The sequence below is a fragment of the Macrotis lagotis genome, chromosome 3, assembly GCF_037893015.1.
Source record: "Macrotis lagotis isolate mMagLag1 chromosome 3, bilby.v1.9.chrom.fasta, whole genome shotgun sequence".
In the NCBI taxonomy this organism is placed as follows: Eukaryota; Metazoa; Chordata; class Mammalia; order Peramelemorphia; family Peramelidae; genus Macrotis; species Macrotis lagotis.
This window is the reverse complement of record NC_133660.1, coordinates 276,252,290-276,276,890: the sequence shown is the minus strand read 5'-3', so window position 1 is coordinate 276,276,890 and position 24,601 is coordinate 276,252,290. Positions and strand designations below refer to the sequence as shown.

The following is a 24,601-nucleotide window of genomic DNA, read 5'->3' as shown; positions in this document are numbered from 1 at the left end:
TTTTTTTAAATTTTTGCAAGGCAATGGGTTTAGTGACTTGCCCAAGATCACACAGCTGAGTAATTATGAAGTGTCTGAGGCTGAATTTGAACTCAGGTCCTCTTGACTCCAGGGCCAATGCTCTATCCCCTGCACCCCAGGACCCTGTGCTCTTAAGCTGGCCCACAATCTCTGATGGGGACACAGCATGCCAACAGTTCTATCCAGGTGAGCAAAATTAGAGAGAACTGCCCAAGGGAAGGCCTGGCTTCCTGCAGAGAGTGGGAGTGGAAGGAGGCTGGGGGAGCTGGGGGGTAGAGTGGGGCACTATCAGAGAACACCTGGAGACTGGAGATTGGAGGGACAGCTGGCCAGAAGATGGATTGGAGAGGGGAAAGATGAGGGATGGGGACCAAGGTGAAAGCCATGGTGGGAGGGGGGAGGTGAAACAGTAAGTATTTAATAAATGCACCTTGGGCTAACCAGCTCACAGAATTGGAAGGGAAGGGCATCTCTGGCGAGGGGCCCAACAGGTCTTGGGTTGACCATTGGAAAGTAGAGTGGAACCATCAGGGCAGGATTCTCCAAGGCCCCATGCACAGGACGGCCTGGGAGTTCCTGGTCTGGGGGGCTTGACTTCGTTACATAGGGTGGGGGGGGTCTCAGTTCACGTCACCCTCTCAGCACCAGGGGTTCTTCTGAACCCCCAAAGACTAGCATTTGCCTTCTGGTGGGGGAGGAGGCCTGACCGCCATCCCCTGTCTCCCTGGCACCCTGGCGGGCACACTGAGCAAAGCCGGCCCCCGGAGAGCAGGCAGATGGTGAGGGCATCATCCCAAAAGATGGCCACTAACGCCTGGGTGCCAGGGGGTGTCACACCAAGCAGTGAAGGACAAGCTGCTGCCTCCAGGCCTCCCCGGGGAGGGGGCCCTCAGCAGTGTCAGGGAGGCCTGGGAACTGATCATCCAAGTTGGTCACTTTGGACCCAAGGACACTGAGGCTCCCCAGAGGCAAGGAGGCCTAACCTTGGGCTAGAAAGGCTGTGTGGGATTCACTCCCAGGGTCTCGGCTTCCCAGCCTTCCATTTCAAGGGGAGGCAGAGGAGGGGCTGCTTGGGAGGGAGAGGGCCCAGCTTCCCACGCCAGCTTGTCCACTCACAACTGGCTCCTGTTGGGCAACTCAGCCTCGGCCCCTCGGAGCCTCAGTTTCCACACACATTTCTCAGAGAGCTTGTGCTCCCTCTGTGGTCACTGGCCCACCCACCAGAGCAAGGGCGAGAGGAGCCAGGGTCTGAGTCAGCCCAGGGTCCAGTCATCTGCCAGGAGCCAAGGCCTCCAGGCCTGGGGGAACCGGGGAGAATGGCCAGCTTAGAAGGAGCATCTCCATGTGGCACCTTGGGGAGGCTCAGGGTTCTGGCCCTTCATTGGGCCAAGGACCAGCCAACTCTGGGCAAAACTGAAATGAGTTGTTTACCTTGGACCCCGTCCTAACTTCCTTTCTACCCCCCTGGTGGCCTCTGGCTTTGGCTCCCCCACCTCCCTACCACCTGTCTGAGTGAGGGCACCTCCAGTTCCCTGGGTGACCCAGAGAGAGAGCCGAGACCACTGGGAGCGCCGCTAGGGAAAGAAGCTGACTGCACTAATTCACACTACTGTGTAAAAGACTGACCGCCCACTCTGGCAGGAAGAGGAAGGTTTATTTCAGGGAGGGGACCCACAAGGTCCCCTCCTATTTGGGGGGAAGACCCAATTTCCTTCCTTTCTCTATTCCTCAGAACAATCCGGACAGGGAGGGAAGGTGGGGTTACATCTCCCATTTACAGAGAGGGAAATAGGCCCAGAGAGAGGAAGCCAGTGAGCTGGCTTTTCCTGTGGGTCATTCTGGAGGTGGAGGGTCACCATGGAGAAGGTGACAGGTTCCGGGGCTCCTGCATTCAGGGAGCTTTCTCCCCTGCGTCAACACTGTCTTTGGGGACAAGTTTGGACAAGCTTGGATGTGAGTTGGCCTGGAGACAATTCTGGTCCCATCTCACCAGCTTAGGCCCGGCCTTGGAGGGAGGGATCTGAGCCTTGGGCCTTCTCCAGTCCCCCCACCTCCGCCATGGGAGCTAGGCTCAGGAAGAGCCCTGAGCTCTCTGGAATGACTCTTCTGTGCTCATAGGCCTAGAACAGGAACCAGGGTTCTTGGCATCTGGGGCCTGGCATGGTGCCCCCGCCTCTACCTGGCCTGGAGGCAAATGGCTTTCCACTGAGGACTCAGAAGGAAGCTCCCAATCTGCTTGAAAGGAAGTAGCCTGGGGTGGGGGGCATGTGCTGGGCTTGGAATCAGGACACCCAGGTTTGGACCCTGCCTCAGTTTCCCTAGTTGTAAGATGGGCCCAGAGGACTTCTTATGTGGCCTCCAGGGGTTTGTGGGGTGGCCTGGAGGACCCTCCCCTCCTGAATCGCATGGTCAGCCCCAAATGGATGCTACTCCTTGTTCTGAGTCTTGTGGATGCAGAGGTTGGGGGGGGTTGGGGGCAGGGGTTGGGGAGGACTTCCACCTCTTCCTTTCCCCTTCTCTTAGTCCTTCTGCACCTTGGGGTGCAAGAAAGGGAAGGGAAGGACAGACTCAGGGTCAAGTCTGCCATGCTTCCCCCCATGACCAGGGGCCCATTCTGGGATGGCGTTGGCCACAGGGGGCAGGGGGAGGTCTGAGTTGTTCCTGGATATGTGAGCTCACCGGCTCTATTTGCTCAGACCGGAAGCCCAGTGCCTCAAGGCCATGGCTGCGGTTGGCCTTTCCAGCCCAGCTGGCAGGACGGGTCCTACCAGCCTCTACTGGCCCCAGGCCCTGCTAGCTTCCCAGACTCCTCCTGGCCAGGTGTGCCCACGGCTCCTGGGAACCAGCTTGGGAACCGAGCATGGCCTGGGCTGGCTGTTCCCTTCCCTGGGCCTCGGTGGTTCTCCCCTTAAAATGGGTCAGGGAGACTTAGGAGGATAAAGGAAGCCTCTGAAGAGGCTTGGGTTCAGTCCTGAGCACCTCAGTTTAAGGAGGCGTCATGATGTCTGAGCAAAGGTCAGGGTGGGGAGCTGGATGACGGTGGAGTCCAATGTGGTGGCCCAGCACTTCTGCTGGCCCAGCCTCCTGGAGGCACCTGGACGGCTGTCTGGCTTCATCATCAAACAGAATAATCTGGCTTGTTGGGGTTCACACTTTCCTGGAGCTTCTTCTGCCTTCTTCCCAAGTGGGGCCTCAGTGTTTGAGTTGGGGAGGTGCCCTTTCATAAGATTCTGTGCAAACACTGACCTGGCTGCCCTATCCCTCTGTTTGGCAGGAATCAAAGTGTTTGATGACTTGTTTGGGTTTCTGGGGGGCAGGGGTGCGACACAGTGGACAAAGCACCGGACCCGGAGGCGAAAGACAGAGGTTGAATTCCACTCACTAGCATTGTGACCCTGTTTGCCTCAGTTTCCTCATCTGTTAGATGAGTTGGGGAAGGGAATGGCAAAGCACTCTGGTATCCCCCCAAATGGGATCATGGAGTGTCAGACAGGACAGACAAGAAGGCCGGAGCCCTTGAAGTCTTGTGGGCCTCTTCTCTGGGGGGCTGATTTCTATCAGCTCTTCTGATTGGAGTTCAGAAGCTGGCCTGGATCAAAGTCCTTCCCTGTCCCAGACTTGCAGGGTGGGGGGGGGGGGTCAGGCTCTTGACCCCCAGGACTCCAGGGGGAACTTTCCAAGACAGGGAGTTACAGAATGGCCATGTAGCTGAATTCAATAGAAGTTTGGGCAACTAAGCGGCAGTGGTTGGAACCCTGATCTTGGAACCTTAGAGCCCTCTGTCTGGGTTAAAATCCTGGCTCAGACACTACCTAGTGGTGTGACCCTGGAAAAGTCACTTCACTCTATTTGCCTCAGTTTCCCCATCTGTCAAATGAACTGAAGAAGGAAACAGTGAAGCCCTCATGGACCTTTGCCAAGTAAACCCCAAATGGGGTCAGGAAGAATCACACGGAAGACCGAAACTCCTCAACAAGAAAGAGGGAGTTTCCAGACCTCTTAGACTGATGAAATCACAGCTTTGGAAGTGGCAAAGCAAGTTAGTTTCAAGTCAAAGGGCCTGGGTTCAAATCTTAACTGCTATTGTGGAATCTGAAAATCTTTTGGATTTTGGGGGGGGGGATGGGAGGAAGGTGACGAGTTGTTCTTTCTTGGGACAGACTGTCTCTCCTCTAGACACCCCCCCCTTTTCTGTAATCTCTTATGCCTTGAACCTTTGATACCAGAAGCTTCCTAGAGAGCTTCAATAATTGCCCCTTTCTTTCTGTGACAACAGAGATGGGAAATGAATAGACCCATTCTATTTTTTTTTTGCAAGGCAAATTGGGGTTAAGTGACTTGCCCAAGGCCACACAGCTAGGTAATTATTAAGTGTCTGAACTTAGGTCCTCCTGACTCCAGGGCCGGTGCTCTATCTACTGTGTCACCTAGCTGCCCCTAATAGACTATTCTTGATAGACCCTATAGCTTTCTGGAAAAAAGCCCCGAAAACCAAATGTCTGGCCCTCATCCAAATTAGGGGACAGCCTTATTGCTTGCAAGGACCTCATACTGCCTTGGAGGGAGTGACAAGCACACCCCATCTGTCTAGGTCCAGAGGATGACTTTCACTGAGGCACCAATCCCTTTCTTTCTTTTTTGTTTTTGGTGGGACAATGGTGTTAGTTGACTTACCCAAGGTCACAGAACTAGTAAGTATCAAGTAACTGAGGCTGAATTTGAACTCAGGTACTCCTGACTCCAGAACTGGTGCTCTATCCACTGCACCACCTAGCTGACTTCTCTTTTTTTCTTCTTGCTGAGTACCTTTTTTTTAAAAAAATAATTTTTATTTTAAGGCAATGGGGTTTAAGTGACTTGCCCAAGGTCACACAGCTAGATAATTATTCAGTATCTGAGGCCACATTTGAACTCAGGTCCTTCTGACTTCAGGGCCGGTGCTCTATCCACTGAGCTGCCTCTTTTACTGAGTTTAGGAGCACATTCCTCATCACCAGTTGAATCAAGGCTGGAAGCTACCCCCCCCACCCCAGAGATCCAGATATATCCTTGTCTCTTTGGTGGTTGGTCTAGCTGTCTCCTTATCTTTTTCTTTATGAAGAGGGGGGAAAGGGGTGTCTCAGGTTAAGGCACAGGCCTTATGCAAGTTAAATTGTACAGTGGATAGAGCGATGGCCTTAGAGTCAGGAGGACCTGAGTTCAAATCCTAGCTCAGACACTTGATCCTTATTAGTTGTGTAACCTTGGGTAATTCTTTTAACCCCTTTGCCTTGCAAAGGCTAAAAAAAAATTGTACAAAATAAATTGAGTTTTAGCAGGGTAGCTAGTGGATACACTGATGGAACTGGAGCCAGGAGGACCTGGATTCCAATCCAGCTTTAGATACTTGCTGTCTATGCTATCCTGGACAAGACACTTAACCTCTGCCCTCAGTTTACTCAACTGTAAAATTAAACTAATAACAGCACCTGCCTTCCAGGGTCATTGTGAAGATCAAATGAGAAAATATTTGAAAAGCGGATGTCCCTGCCTTCAAATACTCTAGAAATGCCAGCCAAGACGGAAAGTGCCCCCAAGGAGGATGGCCAGGTTGGAGGGAGGTACCTTGGCAGTTCTCTGTCAACGCCTGAAGGTTTGTCCTTGGCCGCTTGGTTCAGAGCCAGTGATGTCTTAGGGGGAGGGTCCCAAGGCCCCAAGGTCAGATTTATGAGAGCTGTCCGAGAGTGGAAGGAGTTGCCTGTGGAGTGGTAGCTGCTCCTCAGCAGAAATCTCCAAAGGTTGGTCAGTCTCTGCTGGGGCTGGGGGGGAGGGGAGGGGAGGTGATGGGAGAATATAGCAGTTCAGGCCAAGAGGCTAGTGTGCTTTGCAAAGTACATTTAACCAACCAACCATTCATTCATTCAATGATGTTTCTGGAACACCCCTCAGTCTTGGAAAAGAGTTGGGGATTTTAGAATTAGACCTTAAAGGTCATCTGTCTAATTTTGATTACATTAAATTAAAAAGCTTTTGAACAAACAAGGCCATTGTAACCAAGAACAAAAGAAATATAATAAATTGGGAAACAATTTTTACAACTAGTATTTCTGACAAAGGACTCATTTCTAAAATATACAGAGAACTGAGTCAAATTTATAAAAAAAAACCAAGCCATTCCCCAATTGACAAATGGTCAAAGGATGTGTAAAGGCAATTTACAGATGAGGAGATCAAAGCAATCCCTAGTCATGTGAAAAATTGCTCTAAATCATTACTGATTAGAGAAATGCAAATTAAAGCTTCTCTGAGGCACCACCTCACACCTCTCAGATTGGCCAATATGCTCAGAAAGGACAACGTTCAATGTTGGAAGGGATACGAGGAATCTGGGACACTATTACACTGTTGGTGGAGCTGTGAACTCATCCAACCTTTCTGGAGAGCAGTTTGGAATTATGTCCAAAGGGCAACACAAATGAGCATCCCCTTTGATCCAGCAATACCACTACTGGGTCTATACCCAGAAGAGATGATGAAAAAGGGTAAAAACATCACTTGTACAAAAATATCCATAGCAGCTCTGTTCGTGGTGGCAAAGAATTGGAAATTAAGTCAATGTCCTTCAGTTGGGGAATGGCTTAGCAAACTGTGGTCTATGTATGTGATGGAACACTATGTTCTATTAAGAAACCAGGAGGGACGGGAATTCAGGGAAGCCTGGAGGGATTTGCATGGACTGATGCAAGAGGAGCAGAACCAGGGCAACACTGTATCAACCTTAATGGCCTTGCAACATTGTGGCATCAGTGCCACCACCAGGGACAATTTAGGGGATCTGCCATGGGGAATGAAAGAACTCTGGAGTTTGAACAACGTCCAAGGACTATTTTCTGTAATTTTTTTAAAAAAAGTCATCTGTCCACCCTACCCCTCCTATTTGGTATATGGGGAAGTTGAGACTCCCACAGTGAATTCCTCCTAATTGAGGAAAGGGGATTAGGTGACCCGGGGAGCTCCTGCCAGCTCTTCATCATCACCCCCCACATCCAAGCCACAATCCCAGCCCTGCAGGCTTTGCTTCTTGCAATGGGAGAGTTCAGAAGAAGGAGGGACAGAAGAGTCTGCGCATGGGGAAGGTTTTGGGGCGTGAAGGGGACATCCTTTTCAGGTTCAGGGCAAAGATCCAGAAATGGAAAATCAGGGAGCCTGGAGAGCAGGTGGAATGATGGAATAGGCAGGGGAAGGGCAAGGTTGGCCCCGCGGCTTCCCCATTCACCCCTCCTCTCCAAGTATGAATGAAAGGACACCTGGGAATTTTCTGAATGAAAGTCTTCCTTATCAGCCCTTCCGGTGGGGAGGAAGAGAAGCCTGGCCTGGACTTGGGCAGGGGCTGGGCCCCTCCTATCACTGGCACCTTGCCTTGGAGGCCAAGGTTCACTTCCTCTCCATGAGGCCTAGAAAGTTCATTAGGGCTGGGATCACCCAAGGCCCACCCAAGGCAGGGACATCTGCAAGCAGGTCAGCCAGGTGACCCCACCCTGGCCCCTGACACACTCATCCCTGCCCATTCAATGAGTCCAAAGGTTGGCAGAGCTTTCTTCCCAGCAGCCCTGTGAGCAAGGTGGATTAAAGACCTTTGTCTCCATTTATGGAGGGTAAACTGAGGCCCAGGATCAGGCATGGAGGCAGGATCCCCCATCTAGTGGTATGTTCTAATGAGACCCTGCATTCAGGACCCTCTGCCCCTGACACAAGAGCAGGGGAGGGTGAAGGGCACAGCTGGCATTGCTACAGAAAACTAGTCTCTGCTTCCAGGGTCCTAAGAGCCATGGTGCCCCTCCCCCCTCCAGCTCTCTAGGCACCACCTCCTCCTTTTCTTCCCCCCCCCCCCACTGTCCCTCCTCTCTTTCCTCCTCTAAGCTGCTCTGAAGCAAGAGTGTCTGTCTAAGTGTGTGTGTGTGGGTGGGGTGGGGGGAGAGGCCGGATTTCCTGGGGACTGAACAGTAGCTTTGAACATGCCATCCAAGGAAACACAGCCTCCATCAAAGAGGAGAAAGCCCCCAGGGCTGCCCATTCCCTGACCCCAGGGGTGGGCTCTCCAGGCCTCTAGTTACCTCCCCCGGGCTCTGGAAAAGGTCACCTCCAGAAGGGGCTGGGCCTGATCCAGATGCTTTCTTAGAGGAAAGAAAGGCCTCTCTGGAAGTTGGGGAGCCCAGACTTGGATGAAGGCAGTGGAGAATGGGGAGGGACCCTAAGGTCAAGAGATTTTGAGCCTTATATGGACTAATCCAGTTCAAATGGGCTTATTTTACAAGGAGGGAAACTGAGACTCAGAGAAGAGAAGGGTCTTTCTCTAGTCTCACAGGAAGAAATTAGCAGAGCTAGGGGGTTCAGACCAAGCACCCCCTTCCCCTGGACCAGGCTGCACTCCATTCCTTTTACCTCTCTGAGGGGGTTCTCTTCCAATGCAGGAAGACTGACCCCAAGACAGTGATCCCCAGCCTCCTCTCACCTGGCCTCTCAACAGCCTTGCTCAGATCCAATTTAACCCAAGACAGTGACAAATGCCTACTTCATGCCTGGCTTAGACAAGACCCTCTGTGCCCCTTGGGCTTTGTGGAGGTTCTAAGACCCGGGGGGAGCTGGGGGGGAGGGAGTCCTGAGCAGCTGCTCCTCCCTCCTTCCTAAGAAAGGGCTCTCAGGCTGCAGAAGCAGGCTCAGAGTGGGCAGCTCATCCCAAGGGCCCCAGTAGAAGACATCATGGACCTAGAACCTCCAACCCACTAGGCCCATGCAAAGCAGCCTGGGGAAGCTCACTTGGAAGCTATTTCTCTTGGTTCACACTCTCTGTGGGTCATCATTTTCTGACTAGGGCAGAGACTGTCTCCAAACACAAGGCCTAAGGTTCTGGGTGGGAAGACAGGTTTCAGGAGGAGGCCTCTGGAGCCCCTTAGCTCCCCAAATCCTGGGGCTACTCACAAAGTCCCAGTGGGAGAAGTTGGGGGGCCAGAAAGCTGCCTTCCTATCTTCCTACCCCATCCCCCCCAAACCAAGAGGAAATGGCATGCCTCCTCCATACTGGGCTGCTGTGGGGGTCAAGGGGGCGCTTGGCTCAGCTGGGAAAAATGTGGAGTGGGCAGGAGAATGCCTTTCGTCTGACATCAGCCTCTGTCCTGATGGAGCAGGATGGGGGCAGGGGGCAGAGAGAAGCTAAACTGGGCCTGTGGGAAAGCCCAAGGCTCCTGTGTGCTCAGGCCAGAGAAGACCCTACAGGGAAGGCCAGGACTTAGCATCCTTGCAGCCTGTGGGTCAGACCCAGCCAGGAACTCTCCCTGGACCTGGAGGTGGAAAGGGAGGGAGCCTGGGCTTTGAATCCCTTATACACACAGAAAATGAAACAGAAATCCTAGCCCAGACCCTTACTACACTGGATACCTTGGTCAAGTCATTCATCACGTTGGCCTCAGTTTCTTCCTCTGACCAAGAAGGGCTTGGCCTTGAGTCCCACAAGGCTCCTTCTAGAGCTAAGGTCCTATGACAGATGACCTAAACGGAGTCCCTCTTTCATCAAGGGGAGGAAATGCGACCTTGCCTCTCGCTGATGAGGGCAAGCCAGGTGCCTCTGTCTGGGCCGCCCAGAAAGCTACCCTAGGGAGTCTGGGGTTGGGGGGCCAATGTGTCCTAGAGTGGCTGGCTAGGCTAGCCCAACAAGACCCTCCTTGACGGGATCCAACCTCAGCTGGAGACCTCTAAGACAGGGAGCTCACTGCTTCTGGGACTTTCCTTTCCTGAGCATCAGAAAGGGCTTTTCTTTTCTCCTGAACTGAAATCTTCCTCCTTGTGAGAAATCTGGGAAGAACAGAGGCCATAGAACATGAAAGCTGAAGGAGCCTCGGGGGGTGCTGGGAACAGCCTCTCATTTCTTCATCCATGGGGAAGCTGAGGCCCAAAGAAGGAGAGCCTTGTTTGAGGTCCTTCGGGAAGGTGGCATCCGAGCCAAGGCTCCAACCCACGTTCCCTGGTTCCCAGCCGGGAACTGGGGCTTCCTATGGCCCCAGCTGGAGCCGGGCCAAGGCCCAAGGTCTACCCAACAGGGCCATCCAGTTAGCTTACCCCTCCAGTTCGGACTTGTCTTCATCTCCCCCCCCCCCCCCCAAGATTCCAACAAAACAAACTAAGACCCAGTGGCCAAGAGGACTAGGGACTCTGATGCTGCGCCTGTCAGGGGAGCCGTCAGGGAGGGGAGAGTCCCCACTTCCACTTTGGCCTATTAATAGCTCTGAGCCAACGATTGAGGCTGGGACTGCAATCCCAGAGCTGGAGGACTGGACCTCTGACGGGGCAGTCCTGCCCTCTAGTGGTAAGAGATCCAACTGCCCATCCTTGAGCCATCTAGTCCTGTCCACTCTTGTTCCTCTAGCCACCCGAGCATTCTGGAGAGCAAGTTGGAACTATGCCCCAAAGACTAAAAAACTGGGCAAACCCTTTGACCCAGCAATGCGACTGGCAGATCTGGATCCCAAAGAGAGGGGAAAAAGTGGGGTGGGGAAGGACCTATTTACACAATACTCTTTTGTGGTGGCAAAGAATTGGAAATTGAGGGGAGGTGGTCAGTTGAGGAAGTGGTATATGTGGTGAAATACCATTGTGTCATAAGGAAAAATGATTAAAAAAATCTGGAAAGGTTCACACGAACTGATACAAAGAGGTGAGAAGAACCAGGAGAACGCTGTCCACATTGTATGCTGATCAACTGGGAATGACTTGACTGACTGTTCTCAGCAAAACATTCAATGATCCAAGAGAAGTATATCTATCATCCATCCATCCATCCATCCATCCATCCATCTGCCATTTCTCTATCCAGTCATCTCTTATCTATCATTTATCTACTGATCCAATCATCTATCCATCATTCATCTCAACAACACACATCGAATTTATCCCCCTGTCCATTATTTTCTTACCTCTGTCTTCACTCATCCTGTGTCGATCCATGTCCATTCACTTATCTTTCTCCATTTATCCACTGTTCTATCTATTGATTGTTCATCATATGTCGTTGTTCAGTCGTTTTAGCCACGTCTCAGGTTTCTTGGCAAAGATACTGAGGGGTTCGCCATTTCCTTCCTTAGCTCATTTTACAGATGAGGAAACTGAGGCAAACAGGGGTTAAATAACTTGTCCAGGGTCTCATAATTAGTCTGAGACTGGATTTCAACTCAGAAAGATGAGCAGCAATCCATCCACTACTCCAGCTATTCTAGATTGTTCATTCTTTGTCATCTAACCAGCAATCATTTATCTATGCTTTCTTCAATTAACTTTCCGATTATGTAGCCATTATTCACTTATTTCTTCACACACTAATTTCCCTCTGATTTCAGGGAGCTTGCAAAAGGCAACCTTCCATCTCACCATGTTTATTCAATTAGAAAAAGTCATCATTTTGTGCATTAAAACCAAAACAGGATTAGCAGGAAGGCAACAAATCCAAAAACTCTTTGACAACTCGGTTCTTTTTATCAGAACTCCATCAAAACAAGATGAGAACAAGATGATGATGATGATGATGATGAAGATTTTATAATAGTAAAACTCCTTTGTCAATGATCACAAAGCTTTAGGCTCCAATCTGCCCTCCTGGTGTATTCATGTATGACGACACATGCAACAGATCCAGTTACGACAAGAATCCTAGAGGTTCAGGCGGCTCTACTTAAAACATGCCATCCATAAAACCCATCATTTATAGAAATACCATCAATCAATACAAACACCAAGCATTAAGAGCCTCCTCTGTGGCAGGTGCCCCCCATGTCCTAGGAATGCAAATTGAACATCTTTCCCCTAAAGGAGCTGACAGTCTTTCAGGGAGACACCATAAAAGTGCTAGTGTTGACCAAACAGAAAATCTTTTAGGGGGCACCAGCAGATTGTGGAAGCAGGAAAGAGTTTAAGCAGAACTCTGAAGGAACTAGGGATTCTCCAAGGATGAAATGCAGAGGGTTACACACCCATTCTAGTCATGGTGGACAACCTAAGCAAAGGCCCAGAGAGTGGAGATGAAGCTATGTGGGAAGAACATGGACAAGGCCTGTGTCTGGATGAGAGCATGTTTGATGAGGTTTAAAAAGATTTGTTGGGATTAGAAAGGCTCTCAGTGTCAGAGTGTTGTATCTGATCTTAGGGGCACCAGGGAGTTTCTGGAGCTTTTTGATGTCGGGGTGTGGAGGGGAGTATGTGAGATCAAATTGGACTTACAGAAATCAAAAACCTGCCACATATTATTTCAATTGTTAAGAACATTTTTCAAGGAGAATGTTTAAAGCATTATTAGGGTTTTGTGGAGGCCTAAGTTCATGGTCATTTCTCCAGAAGAGATCTGAGTGCGACTCGGTCCTCACCACTTAGCCAATGGAACTACTATTGCTTTCCCTCCAAGTGGGGTCCAGGAAAGGACCAAGAGGCAAGAACAGCATCCAAGGGTTCTCCATAACGCACTGAATAACAATTGAGCCGTGAGAATTTGGTTACAGATGCAGAGAGGTTGGTGCAGGTTAAAACCACCAGGAATTATAGAAAGGCCATATCCTTGAGGAGTGTGGACCTAGTGATCAATTCCAGAGTATTACAAGGACAGCATAGGCACTGGGCAAGAAAATGAGGGGCGGCCGGGTGGTGCAGTGGATAAAGCACCAGCCTTGGAGTCAGGAGTACCTGGGTTCAAATCTGGTCTCAGATACTTAATAATTAATTACCTAGCTGTGTGGCCTTGGGCAAGCCACTTAACCCCATCTGCCTTGCAAAAAAACTAAAAAACAAACAAACAAACAAAAACCAAAACACCACAGAGTGTAAGCCTTAGCATTTACCGCATCCCTAGGAAGACATAATCAAGGGGTCAGAATTTGGCGTCAGTTTTGTCTGAGCTCCATGGATAAGGAAGGCCCAGAAGGGGAACCACAATGACACCAATGACGCAGGCCATGCCCTAGGTCACAACTTACAAAGCACATTTGCCCCAACAGCTTCAGGAAGGGAACAGTGTGAAGATCTGTATCCCCGTAATCCAACAGAGTCAGAGGGAGAATATTTTGCTCATAGTCCCACAGGAAATGCCCAGGCCAGGACAATCCTGGATATTCCCATTGACACTGATATCCTCATATGGCCATTGTTATAAATGACTCGTAATTATAAATACTTAGTCCAGAGTGATTAAAGCAACTTTTATCATGAAACTTCTCCGCAGAGCAGGGCCAGTTTTCCTGCAGAAAAAGGCCACAAATTGTGACAATGCCCAGTCTTATTATAAGAGATCGTCTCAGGTCTCTTCTGGAGAAATGATCACGAATTTAGGACTCAACAAAACCCTAATAAGGCTTGTTCCTCCCCTTGGTGCTGCCCATTGGTCAGGGTTACAATCTAATGGATACATTCACCCCTCTACCACTAAAGCTGTTCTCCCTGCTCTGGTCATGATACTAATGAGCCCAGGGGAGTGTATAGTAATATGTCACTTGTAAAGGGACGAGGACCCCAGCTCAGCTTGGGACCAGATGGAGCAGGTCTGATCAGCTTGGGGTCAACTCCTTTGCCTTACACCCACATACCTGCCCACAGGCACAGATGCAGGTGGACCCCATCTTTGTCATGCTTATAGATATATTTAAACTAGCACTCTCCTCTTACATTCTGGGGAAGCCAAACACCCCACATTCCTCAGAACCATTTCACAAGTCGTTTCACTTAGAGTGATTGGCCACCATCACACGGTGTCAGAGGTAGGATTTGAAGGCAGGTTTTCTTAAAAAAGCATACAAGGGGGTGGCTAGGTGGATAAAGCACTGGCCCTGGAATCAGGAGTACCTGGGTTCAAATCCTGTCTCAGACACTTAATAATTCCCTAGCTGTGTGGCCTTGGGCAAGCCACTTAACCCCGTTTGCCTTGCAAAAAAAGAAACCTTAAAAAAAAAAGCATGCAAGGCAGAAAGTGTTGGCTCTTATTTTCATTTAACAAAGAAACAGACTCATGGAAGGCCTCTCCCACGTTGTTTTATTTTTCTTTCTTTACTTTTATTTTTTTAGGTTTTTGCCAGGCAATGGGGTTAAGTGGCTTGCCCAAGGCCACACAGCTAGGGAATTATTAAGTGTCTGAGACCGGATTTGAACCCAGGTCCTCCAGACTTCAGGGGCAGTGCTTTATCCACTATGCCACCTAGCCGCCCCCTCTCACAGGTAGTTTTGAGAGAGCTGGGAACTGCTCCACTGGATTGTGCCAGACTCCACAGGGTGGAGGGGCTGAAGGGGGACCCCTGCTTAGCCCATCACTGACAAGCCTGGGAATTAAGGAAGGGGCTAGTGCCATCTAGTGGACAGCCTGTGGAATGCCCCTCGGCCATTTTTGCTTCCTAGGAGACTCTGTCTGACTTTTGCAACCCCAAGATTTCGTCTCATCTCGATCTACCCGAAGCCAAATTCTACTCCCTTACGACTTGCGACTGAACACTTCACCCCCTGATTGGTGATTAAGTGTGACTGGTCCAGGCTCAGCCTTCCCAGTGGAGGAGGACAGGCAGAGCTTGAGCCAGGCCCAGGCACTTTGGAGTGGGAGAGGACTGAAAGAATTCATGAACTCCCTGGGGTTTAAAACGGCTCTGGATTTAGTACAGATTGCTGCAATGGATACAGATGAAAACCCCTAGAAAAAGCGACAAGCACTCTGAGGACAGGCTGGGTGAGGGGTGAGTGAGAGACAGACAGAGACAGAGACAGAGGCAGAGGCAGAGGCAGAGGGAGAGAGGGAGAGAGAGAGAGAGAGAGAGAGAGAGAGAGAGAGAGAGAGAGAGAGAGAGAGAGAGAGAGAGAAAACAGAGAGCCCTAAGGACATGGCTTGATCTGGGGGCCCAGGGTGTTCCAGCACGACCTAGACTGGGAGCACATGGCTTAAGAAAGACAGAGAAGGTAGAGTTCAGGAGAGAGAGAGCCTGAGGAGGGACTGACCCTTCCTTCTGTAGTACGTTGGACAAAGTGGGGTGCTTTGGGAGGGGCCTAGCGCCTTGCTCAGGTATTCTCCAATGGGCAAGCTGCGTCCTGGTCCTTCCCATCCCAAGGTGGGTGACCTCTAAGTTTAACATGTCATCTCCTGTCACACCAGCATCAATGGGCAAGGTCAGGCAGCTGGAAACCAGCAGTTGGGGGAAGGGGGAACCTGGAGGAAAGGGGATCAATCCAAGACCACTCCCATCCTGGAATGGAGTCACTTTGGACACCAGAATTCCTCAGCTAGGTCCCAGCATCTTCCCTGCATCAACCTCTCCAGTCCCCACTCCCAGGGGAGCCCTGAGGGGGGGCCATGTCAATGCAGATGCATCAGCAACAACAACCACCACCACAATGAGCTCACAATTTACAAAGCACTTTTTTTCCCACATTCATTTTTTATAAGATTTTGAGTTTCAAATTTTTTCCCGGGGTGGCTAGGCAGCACAGTGGATAGGGCACTGGCCCTGGAATCAGGAGGACCTGAGTTCAAATTCAGCCTCAGACGCTTAATAATTACCTAGCTGTGTGGCTTTGGGCAAGTCACTTAACCCCATTGCCTTGAAAAAACCTAAAAAAAAAATTTCCCTCTCCCCTCCTCAAGCCAGCAGTGATTGAAGGGGTCAAGGTCATCCACAGCAAAGCATTTTCACACACAGCACTTCATTAGAGTTTCACAAAAGACTTCAAAAGTACAGATAATAATCTGTTATCCCCATTTTAAATGTGAGGAAACTGAGGCATTGAGCAAGGAAATAATTTTCTTCATGGTCACACAGCTCATGTCTCTATTATAGCTTATCATTTACAAAACCCTTTCCTCAAAACACCCTCTGAAGCTTGGGGGAATAACATTATCCTGCTTTTACAGATGAGGAAACTGAGGCACAGCCAGGCCTCGAAGCCAGGGCTCCTTCCTTTACCTGGGTCTGGGTCTCTAGGAGGCTGGCTCCTTCCCAGCTCAGCTCAGACCCTGTTGGCTCCTCCCTGATGCTATAATTCCTGCTACTTTCTGCTTCCTCCACTTATCCAGGGATAGGGAAGGGTCTTGTGGATAGTTCCAGAGAAATCCTCTAAGTCCTCTGTCTCCAGACTTCCCTTGGAGGTGAGTCCTAGGAGGGGTCCTCTGGGCTGGGCTTAGCGTTCCCTCCTCTCATTGGACCTGGCCTGACTCTGGGTCTGGTGGAGTCCTTGGGTCCCATAGCCATTCAGATGTTGGCAATGCTGCCAGCCAGGGCACCTGGGTCTGCTCCCTGGCAGGGCTGGGCCTGGGCAACCAGGCTGACCTGGCTGTTTCTGGGGCCAGTCTGAGGCTGGGGCTGGGGCAGGTTCACATATACCGTGGATGGAGTGTCCAGCAGGGAGGGTCAAAAGAAGATTCTTTGCAAGAGTGACTGGCACCACCCTCTGCTGGGCAGAGAGGGCCATTGCAGGCTCAGCCAATCTCCAACTTCCCTCGGGCACCCCTCCTTCCTTCCACAAATGCCCACTCACAGAGAAGAGCATTCAGACCCTGAAGAGAGTCCAACTCCTGATTTTATAAATGGGCCAAGTGAGGCCCAGAGAAGAGAGCAAGGTGCCCAAGGTCAGCCGAGGAGTAAGGTCTCAGAGCTTTCCAGTTTACAGAAACCTCACTCTCTAGGACAACAAGCCTTTTATAGGCAGGTGCAGGGACACTGAGACCCAGAAAGGTCAAAGGTTGACTGTTAGCATGAGGCATTAGCTGGGAAGACAAGTTTGATCTCTCCAATTCTATTCTGGTCTCTATCCACTTCCACTCCCTGGCATCCCCTCTGGCAAGGCCCCCCATCAGGTCCTTGGGGCCAGGATATAGTCCCTTTACTCTCAAGTCTATTTACCAAAGTCTTTGACCATCAGTGACCTTCACGTAAGGGGATTAGGTTTGCTAAGAAATTACATCCATCATCTCATTGGCTCCCCATGACCCTGGCCGGCGGGTATTACTGGTGTCACTCTTACTTACACATGGGATAACTGAGGCACAAAGAAACATGACTAGTTCATTATCCTAGGACGGGTCTTCCTGCCTGTTCTGCCACCCTCCCTCCCTAAGCAGGATTCACCTGCAGAGCGTCCGCTTACCAGCCCCCTTTGCCAGAAACTTTTGCCTGGCCTTGCCGCGCCCCCCCACTTCCGGAACCCCACAGAGCCAGTGTTCTTCTGGCCACTCATTACATGCCAGAAGCACAAAGTCCAAGGCAATCAGCATCTGGTCACTCACCCAAATTTGGTGTTCAATGTCCCTCCAAGTAAGGAGCCCAGGATGACTCCTATTCCAAAGCATAGACCCAGCTTCCCCAGGGCTCCTGGGCGATCTGCTGGGGGGGTTAAGTCTGTGATGACCATCTGGGCCCCTGGGAAAAAGGGAGACAAAGGTAAGGACCTTCTTGGGCTGGTCCCCTGGGAGCTTCTGGCCTACCTCATTTCGAGACCAGAGTTGTCCCTCCTGGTCCCCAAGGCCTGGCCATTCTCTCAGTCCTTCCTCTCCCACGATTTCTACCCAAGATCAATCTTTCCTGGCTCTGAGGATGACCTTGACAAGTCACTTGGACCTCAGTGTCCTTATCTATAAAGTGGCCTCTGAAGCCCCTCTCAGTTCTAATTCAACCTCTCCTTTCTTCCAGTCTCTGTCCTGCCACTCCCTCTCTAATCCCTCCTGGCCAAGCCATCACCTTCATCTTCCTAATGCCCAACTCTAACCCTATACTTGCTGTCCCCCCCCCCCACCCCATATCTTCAGTGACTTTTCTCTTGACTAAAGGATTCTATTCACATCCAGTCTGGCATTTAAGGCCTTCCACCCTCTGACCCTGACCTGCTTCTTCAGTCCTAAGATCATAGGCCACCGGCTCTAGAGGAGGTAATATGGACAGTCATTAAAGTTACTAATTTGGAATCAGAGTTCAAATCCTACCTCGGACTCTTACTAGAGAGCTGGCCCTGGACAAGTCCCTTCCTTTCCTGGAGCCTCAGGTTCCTCACTGGCAAACTGAGAAGTGAATCTCGGACAGGATCCAGATCTGTGATTCTAGGACCTGGATTCCAAGGGTGACTCTGCCTCCATTCTTGAGTATGACCTTTGACTAGTCTCTTCCCCTTTCTGGGTTTCCTCCTCTGTCAGAAGAGGAAATTGAAGTAAGCAGCCTCTAGGGTCCTAAATGTTAGGCTCCTGGGACCACTTCACCCAACTCACCCCACCCCCCTTCTTTTTCAGAGGAGAAAACTGAAGCTCTCAGAGGACAAAGGACTTTTACAGGAAGCTGCAGTGCCTGAGGTTCAAGCATAACAGGTTCTCAGATTCAAATCCAGGGTTTTCCCATAGTAGATCCTTCCCGGGTCATGACTTTGCTCCCATTATTCCCATGGCCTGGAATGCCTGCCCTTCCTCTCTGCTCCTAGAAATCATCAGGGACCAGCTACCTCCCCCCAACCCCCACCCCCTGACTCCTAGTGTGAGGGACCCACAGTGTCACAGTCTGGGGTTCATCACAAGGCCTGGCCCCCATTCATAAATGCTTGTGGACTGGCTGACAGATTGTTTCAGGGGTCCCTTCAATCTTTTTAGAGTTATCTTTTATTTTTTCTAATTACACGTAAAGACAATTTTTAACATTCAATTTTAAGATTTTGAGTTTCAAATTTTCTCCCTCTATCCCTCCCCTCCTCCCTCCCTGATATTGGTAATACATGTATAACCATGCAAAACTTATTTCTCTATTGTCATATTATGAAAAGAGACATAACAAATCTCTTTCAATCTGTATTCAGTTCCCTAACAGTTCTTTCTCTGGAAGGGGAGAGCATTTCTTCATCATGAGACCTTTTTGAATTCTCTTGGATTGCTGAGAAGGGTTAAATCATTCACATCATTTTTTCATTGTACAGTAATATTGTTACTGTGACCAATATCCTCCAGGTTCTGTTCCCTGCACTTTGCATCAGTCCAAATAAGTTTTTTCAGGTATTTTCTGAAATCTATCTAGTCATCTTTTTTTTTTAAGTTTTTGCAAGGCAATGGGGTTAAGGGGCTTGCCCAAGGTCACACAGTTAGGTAATTATTTGTGTCTGAGGCTGGATTTGAATTCAGGTACTCCTGACCCCAGGGCCAGTGCTCTATCCACTGTGCCAACTAGCTGCCCCATTCATCTTTTCTTATAGAACAATAGTTCTCCATTACATTCTTATACCACAGCTTGTTCAGTCATTCCCTAAATGATGGGCATTTCCTCAATTTCAATTCCTTGCCACCACAAAAAAATGCTATAAATATTTTGTTATGATTATGTTCCCTCCCCCTCTTTTATCTCTTTGGGAAACAGACTCAGCAAGGTTAAGCAGTCCAGAATGATTGGATCAGTTCACATCTCTACCAACAATGCAGCAGTGCCCCAAATTTCTACTATAAGAGTAATCATTTTCCTTTTTTATCATATTGCCTAATCTGGTAGATGTGAGATGGTATCTCAGAGTTATTTTAATTTGCATTTCTCCAATTGACAATGATTTAGAACTCTTTTCTTTTAAAAATATTTTTCTTCTCTTTATTGTTTTATTATCCAAACTTTTCACTTTAAGCTTAAATACAAAATGAGAAAAGAAAAAAAAGCCATTGCTATGTACACAGAACATAAAAAATTCAATATAAAATAATAAATTTTCATTCCAAGAAAACATATATAATAAATACTGCACTTTGTTTTCAAAGCTGCCCAATTTTTCTAGAGCATTTTTTCATATGACTACAAATAGCTTTGATTTCTTTATCTGAAAACTTCCTGTTTCTGTCCTTTGACCATTTATCAATGGGGAATGACTTGTATTCTTATAAATTTGACTCAGTTCTCTAAATATTTGAGAAATGAGATCTTTGGCAGAGACACTTGCTGTAAAAATTGTTTCCCAGATTCCTGCTTTTCTTTTAATCTTTTTTAATTTAATGTAATTTTTAATTTAATGTAACATTTTGTATATTTTGTAATGGTCTGTATATCTTGTTCAGTTGTACATTCCTCCCTTATCATAGATCTGACAGGCAAACCTATTTCATGCTCTCCTAATCTGCTGGAGGTATCATCCTGTATGCTTAAATCATGAACTCTTTTGACCTTAACTTGGAATATGGTGCATGTTGTTGTCATGGCGTTTTCTAGTTTCCTCAGCAGTTTCTGTCAAATAGTGGCATCTTTGGGTTTATCAGGCACCAGGTTACTATGGTCATTTTCTAGTGTGTCTTCTGTATCTAATCCATTCCACTCATCCACTACTCTTTTTCTTGGCCAGTACCAAATAATTTTGATAATGAGCACTTTATAAAACAGTCAGACATCTATAACTAGGTCTTTATTGAATTCCTTGATATTTTTGACCTTTCATTCTTCCAGATAAAATTTGTTATTATTTTTTCTAGCGCTATGAAATAATTTTTTGGTAGTTTGATTGACATGGCACTGATAATTTAGGTTAAATTTTCATTTTTTATTATGTTGATTCAATTTATCCATGATAAATTTATATTTTTTCTAATTTTAGATCTGTTTAGATCTGACTAGTATAAATGTAAAAAATCTTTTGTAATTATGTTCAAATAGTTTCTAGGTGTGTCTCGGTAGGTAGACTCCCAAGTATCTTATATTGTTTATAGTTTTTTATACGTTTACAGTTTTTTAAATTTAATATTTATTTATTCTCATTGTGTACAAATAATGTTTTTTATACATTAATAAAATATTCTTGTTTAAGAGTAAACAAAATACCCCCTCCCCCAAAAAATATAGAATTGCTTGAGCGATAAAGTAAAGGGGAGAGGAAAAAGTTAAAATAAAAAAATAGTAATAATTGTAGGTATGGCCAGGTGGTACAGTGGTTTTTTTTTTTTTTTTTTAGGTTTTTGCAAGGCAAATGGGGTTCAGTGGCTTGCCCAAGGCCACACGGCTAGGTCATTATTAAGTGTCTGAGACCGGATTTGAACCCAGGTACTCCTGACTCCAGGGCCAGTGTTTTATCCACTGCGTCACCTAGCTGCCCCCAGGTGGCACAGTGGATGGAGCACAGGCCCTGGAGCCAGGAGTACCCAAGCCCATATCCGGCCCTGTACACTCAAAAATCACCCAGCTATGTGACTCCATGCAAGCCACCCCAACCTCACTGCCCTGCAAAAACCAAAAAAAAAAAAAAAAAAAGACCCAAAATAAAATAAAATAGTAATAATAATAATAGTAGGGGTGGTTGGGTGGCGGACAGAGCACCCAGGTCCAAATCCAGCCTCAGACACCCAATGGTTACCCTGCTATGCGGCCCCAGGCAGGCCACCCAGCCCCATTTGCCCTGCACCCCCTCCAATAATAATAATAATAATAATATTAATAATAATAATAATACAAATAATAAAAATGTGCTTCAGTCTGTGTTCTAACACCACCAACTCTGTCATGGGTGGATCACATTCTTTTTTTTTAATTTTTTTAATTTTAATTTTTTAGGTTTTTGCAAGGCAATGGGGTTAAGTGGCTTGCCCAAGGCTGCACAGCTAGGGAATTATCAAGTGTCTGAGGCTGGACTTGAACTCAGGTCCTCCTGACTCCAGGGCCCGTGCTTTATCCACTATGCCACCTGGCCTCCCTGGATCACATTCTTTATGATAAGTCCATCACAAAAGTTACTTCCATATTTTTCCACTGTTGCCATTGCTGATCGCAACTCCCTCCTTTGGTATTTCTCTACTACCATATATTTACAGTTTTTTAAGAATTTCTCTATCTCTTGCTACTGGACTTTGTTGGTATTAAAAAGAAATGCCAATGATTTGGTCAAGTTCTGTTTTTGGCCTTTTTTTGCTCATTTTTCCAGTGTATTTTGTGTTTTTTAAAGTTGAGTGCTGATCCTGGGGTGTAGAGGGCACTGTATGAAGTTTCTTGCACCAGGTGCCAGGGATCTGACCACTGGCCTGTTTTCTTGGCTACTTACCTGCTGAACTGGGGCAATGGAGTCTGGCCATTGGCATGCTGTGCTAGAGGCTTGATATGCAACTGACCTGTTGAACTGGTGCCATGGGGCTCGAGTCACTGGCCATTGCAGGACCACAGGGTCTCTCTGATGACTTGTCCAGACACCACCTGCACTGGACTGCACTCCCCTTTTACCTGAGTGAGAAAGACTTTCCTGCTGACCTATCAAGTTGTCTTGGGCTGGAAACTCTTTCACTCCATCTTTTTGCTGGTTCTGCTGCTCCAGCATTCATTGTGAGGTATTATTCTATAGTTGTTTGGAAGTGAATTTTGGCAGGCAAGTTCTTGCCTTATTCCACTATCTCGGCTGAACACAGGGGAATAGAATCAGTCAGTTCAATATTGTGCAGAAGACTGGAAGTTCCCTGTGGCCAGGGCTTGAGGATGTTTCTCCTCTGTCTTTCTCCCTGAAGTCAATTCCAAGGAGAGAGCCTGGGTTTGTATCTCCTGTCCCCCTAAAGACCCAAGTCCCCAAGGCTAGGGGGCTGCTTCTTTTCTATCTTTTGGAGAGTGTAAACTCCCTGAGGGAAGGACCTTGGTCTGCTAGTGCAGACTTCAGGTATGCTCTCCTCTGCAGTCTAACCAAGACAGATTTGGAAACAATAAATATTTCTTGACTTGTTTTCTATAATAGAATTACAGATTTAGGGTTAGAAAATCATCCCTATCATTCTTTATTTCCCTATGTCTCTCTCTCTGAAATTCCGTTTTGGTCCCAACTCCTCAATCCTCCTTTGCTCTCTCAGACCTTTCCCCCTTTTTGGCTTCATTAACCTCCCTCCTCAATCTTGACTGCATAATTAAACAGTTCACCATTCGTATCTGTTCAATTCCTGCACTGCTTAAACCTCAACAAACTTCAATTGTGGATTGCCTCCATCATCTATCTCCCCTGCTCCTATTCATCTGACAAGACCTGAAAGAAGTTATGAAATGTGTTGACTGGGGTCACTACAAATTTATGGTATCTTATTTAAACTGAGCCCTCCCTGTAGCAAGGCAATCCTTTTACTCCTCCATAATATCCTGCTCTCCTCAACTGTCCCAAAGCTTCTTTGCTCTGCACCTCCCATTGAACCCCACCCTTTCTGGTGAGGACTTCATCTCATACTTGACTGAGAAAATAGAAATCATTCATCACAAGCTCCCTCTCCTTCCCTACATTGCAAAACTGTGAAATCAATCTGATTTCATATTACTCTTTCTTTTCTCTTCCTTTACTACACTCTTTTATGAAGATGTGACCCTTCTTGACAAAGCAAACTTCTATACTTGCAGCATTATCCTATACTCTCTTTTCTAATAGATTGTCTTTATTATTATAATCTCCCCCCTCCTTTTTATATTTCTCTTTCTGTTTCTCTCTATGTCTCTGTTTCTCTAATTCTCTTTCCATTTCTGTCTCTTTCTCTCTGTGTCTCTCATTTTTAATCTCTCTTAATAAATCTATTGGTTCTTTCCCTGTTGCCTATAAACACACCACCCCTGCCTCCCCACCCTTAAAACCCTCACATGACCCTGTGATCCCTTAAACTATTGTCAAGCAACTCTCCTTCCTTTCTCAGATTATTTTTTTAGGTTTTTTTTTTTTTTTGCAAGGCAATTGGGGTTAAGTGGCTTGCCCAAGGCCACACAGCTAGGTAATTATTAAGTGTCTGAGGTCGGATTTGAACCCAGGTACTCCTGACTCCATGGCCAGTGCTTTATCCACTGTGCCAACAACTAGGTAATTATTAAGGGTCTGAGGCCAGATTTGAACTCAGGTACTCCTGATTCCAGGGCTGGTGCTCTATCCACTGCATCACCTAGCCTCCCCCCTTTCTCAGACTCTTAGAAAAAACTGCAGAACCTCCTTGCCCTCTCACCTCTCAATTCTTTGTTATCAACCTCTGATTTTGTCATTCAACTTAAACTGCCCTCTCCAGAGTTACCAATGATTTCTTTTTTTTTTTTTTTTTTTTTTTTTAGGTTTTTGCAAGGCAAATGGGGTTAAGTGGCTTGCCCAAGGCCACACAGCTAGGTAATTATTAAGTGTCTGAGACCGGATTTGAACCCAGGTACTCCTGACTCCAGAGCCAGTGCTTTATCCATTATGCCACCTAGCTGCCCTCAATGATTTCTTAATTGCTAAATGTAGCTATCTTGTGTGCCATAGTAGGGATTTCTTTCATTTATAGATTGGACCAGATGGTCCCTTTCTGCTCTTAAATTCTGTGATTCTCTAGTATTCACTCTTGATTTTTTTTTTTTTTTAGGTTTTTGCAAGGTAAACGGGGTTAAGTGGCTTGCCTAAGGCCACACAGCTAGATAATTATTAAGTGTCTGAGGTTGGATTTGAATTCAGGTGCTCCTGACTCCAGGGCCAATGCTCTATCCATTTTACTACCTAGCTGCCCCTACTCTTGATTTCTTTAATAGAATTCCTTAGGCTTGTCTAAATCTGAAAGGGATACATTGAGGGTGCTCACCACTATTCTAGTTTTATTATCAATTTAAGTAGTAATGTTAACTCAGTATTTTAGGTATCTTTC

At 47.7% G+C, this 24,601-nt stretch overlaps 1 protein-coding gene across 1 annotated transcript in view; it reads right to left on the bottom strand.

Moving 5' to 3' along the window:
- The window catches only part of SLC67A1 (solute carrier family 67 member 1), a 75,123-nt gene that overhangs the window by 39,808 nt on the left and 10,714 nt on the right, over window positions 1-24,601 (bottom strand). Inside the window, exon 5 of the mRNA XM_074230812.1 lies at window positions 17,288-17,420. Within this exon, the coding sequence (XP_074086913.1) occupies window positions 17,288-17,420 (133 nt within the window). The remainder of the gene's footprint in view (window positions 1-17,287; window positions 17,421-24,601) is intronic.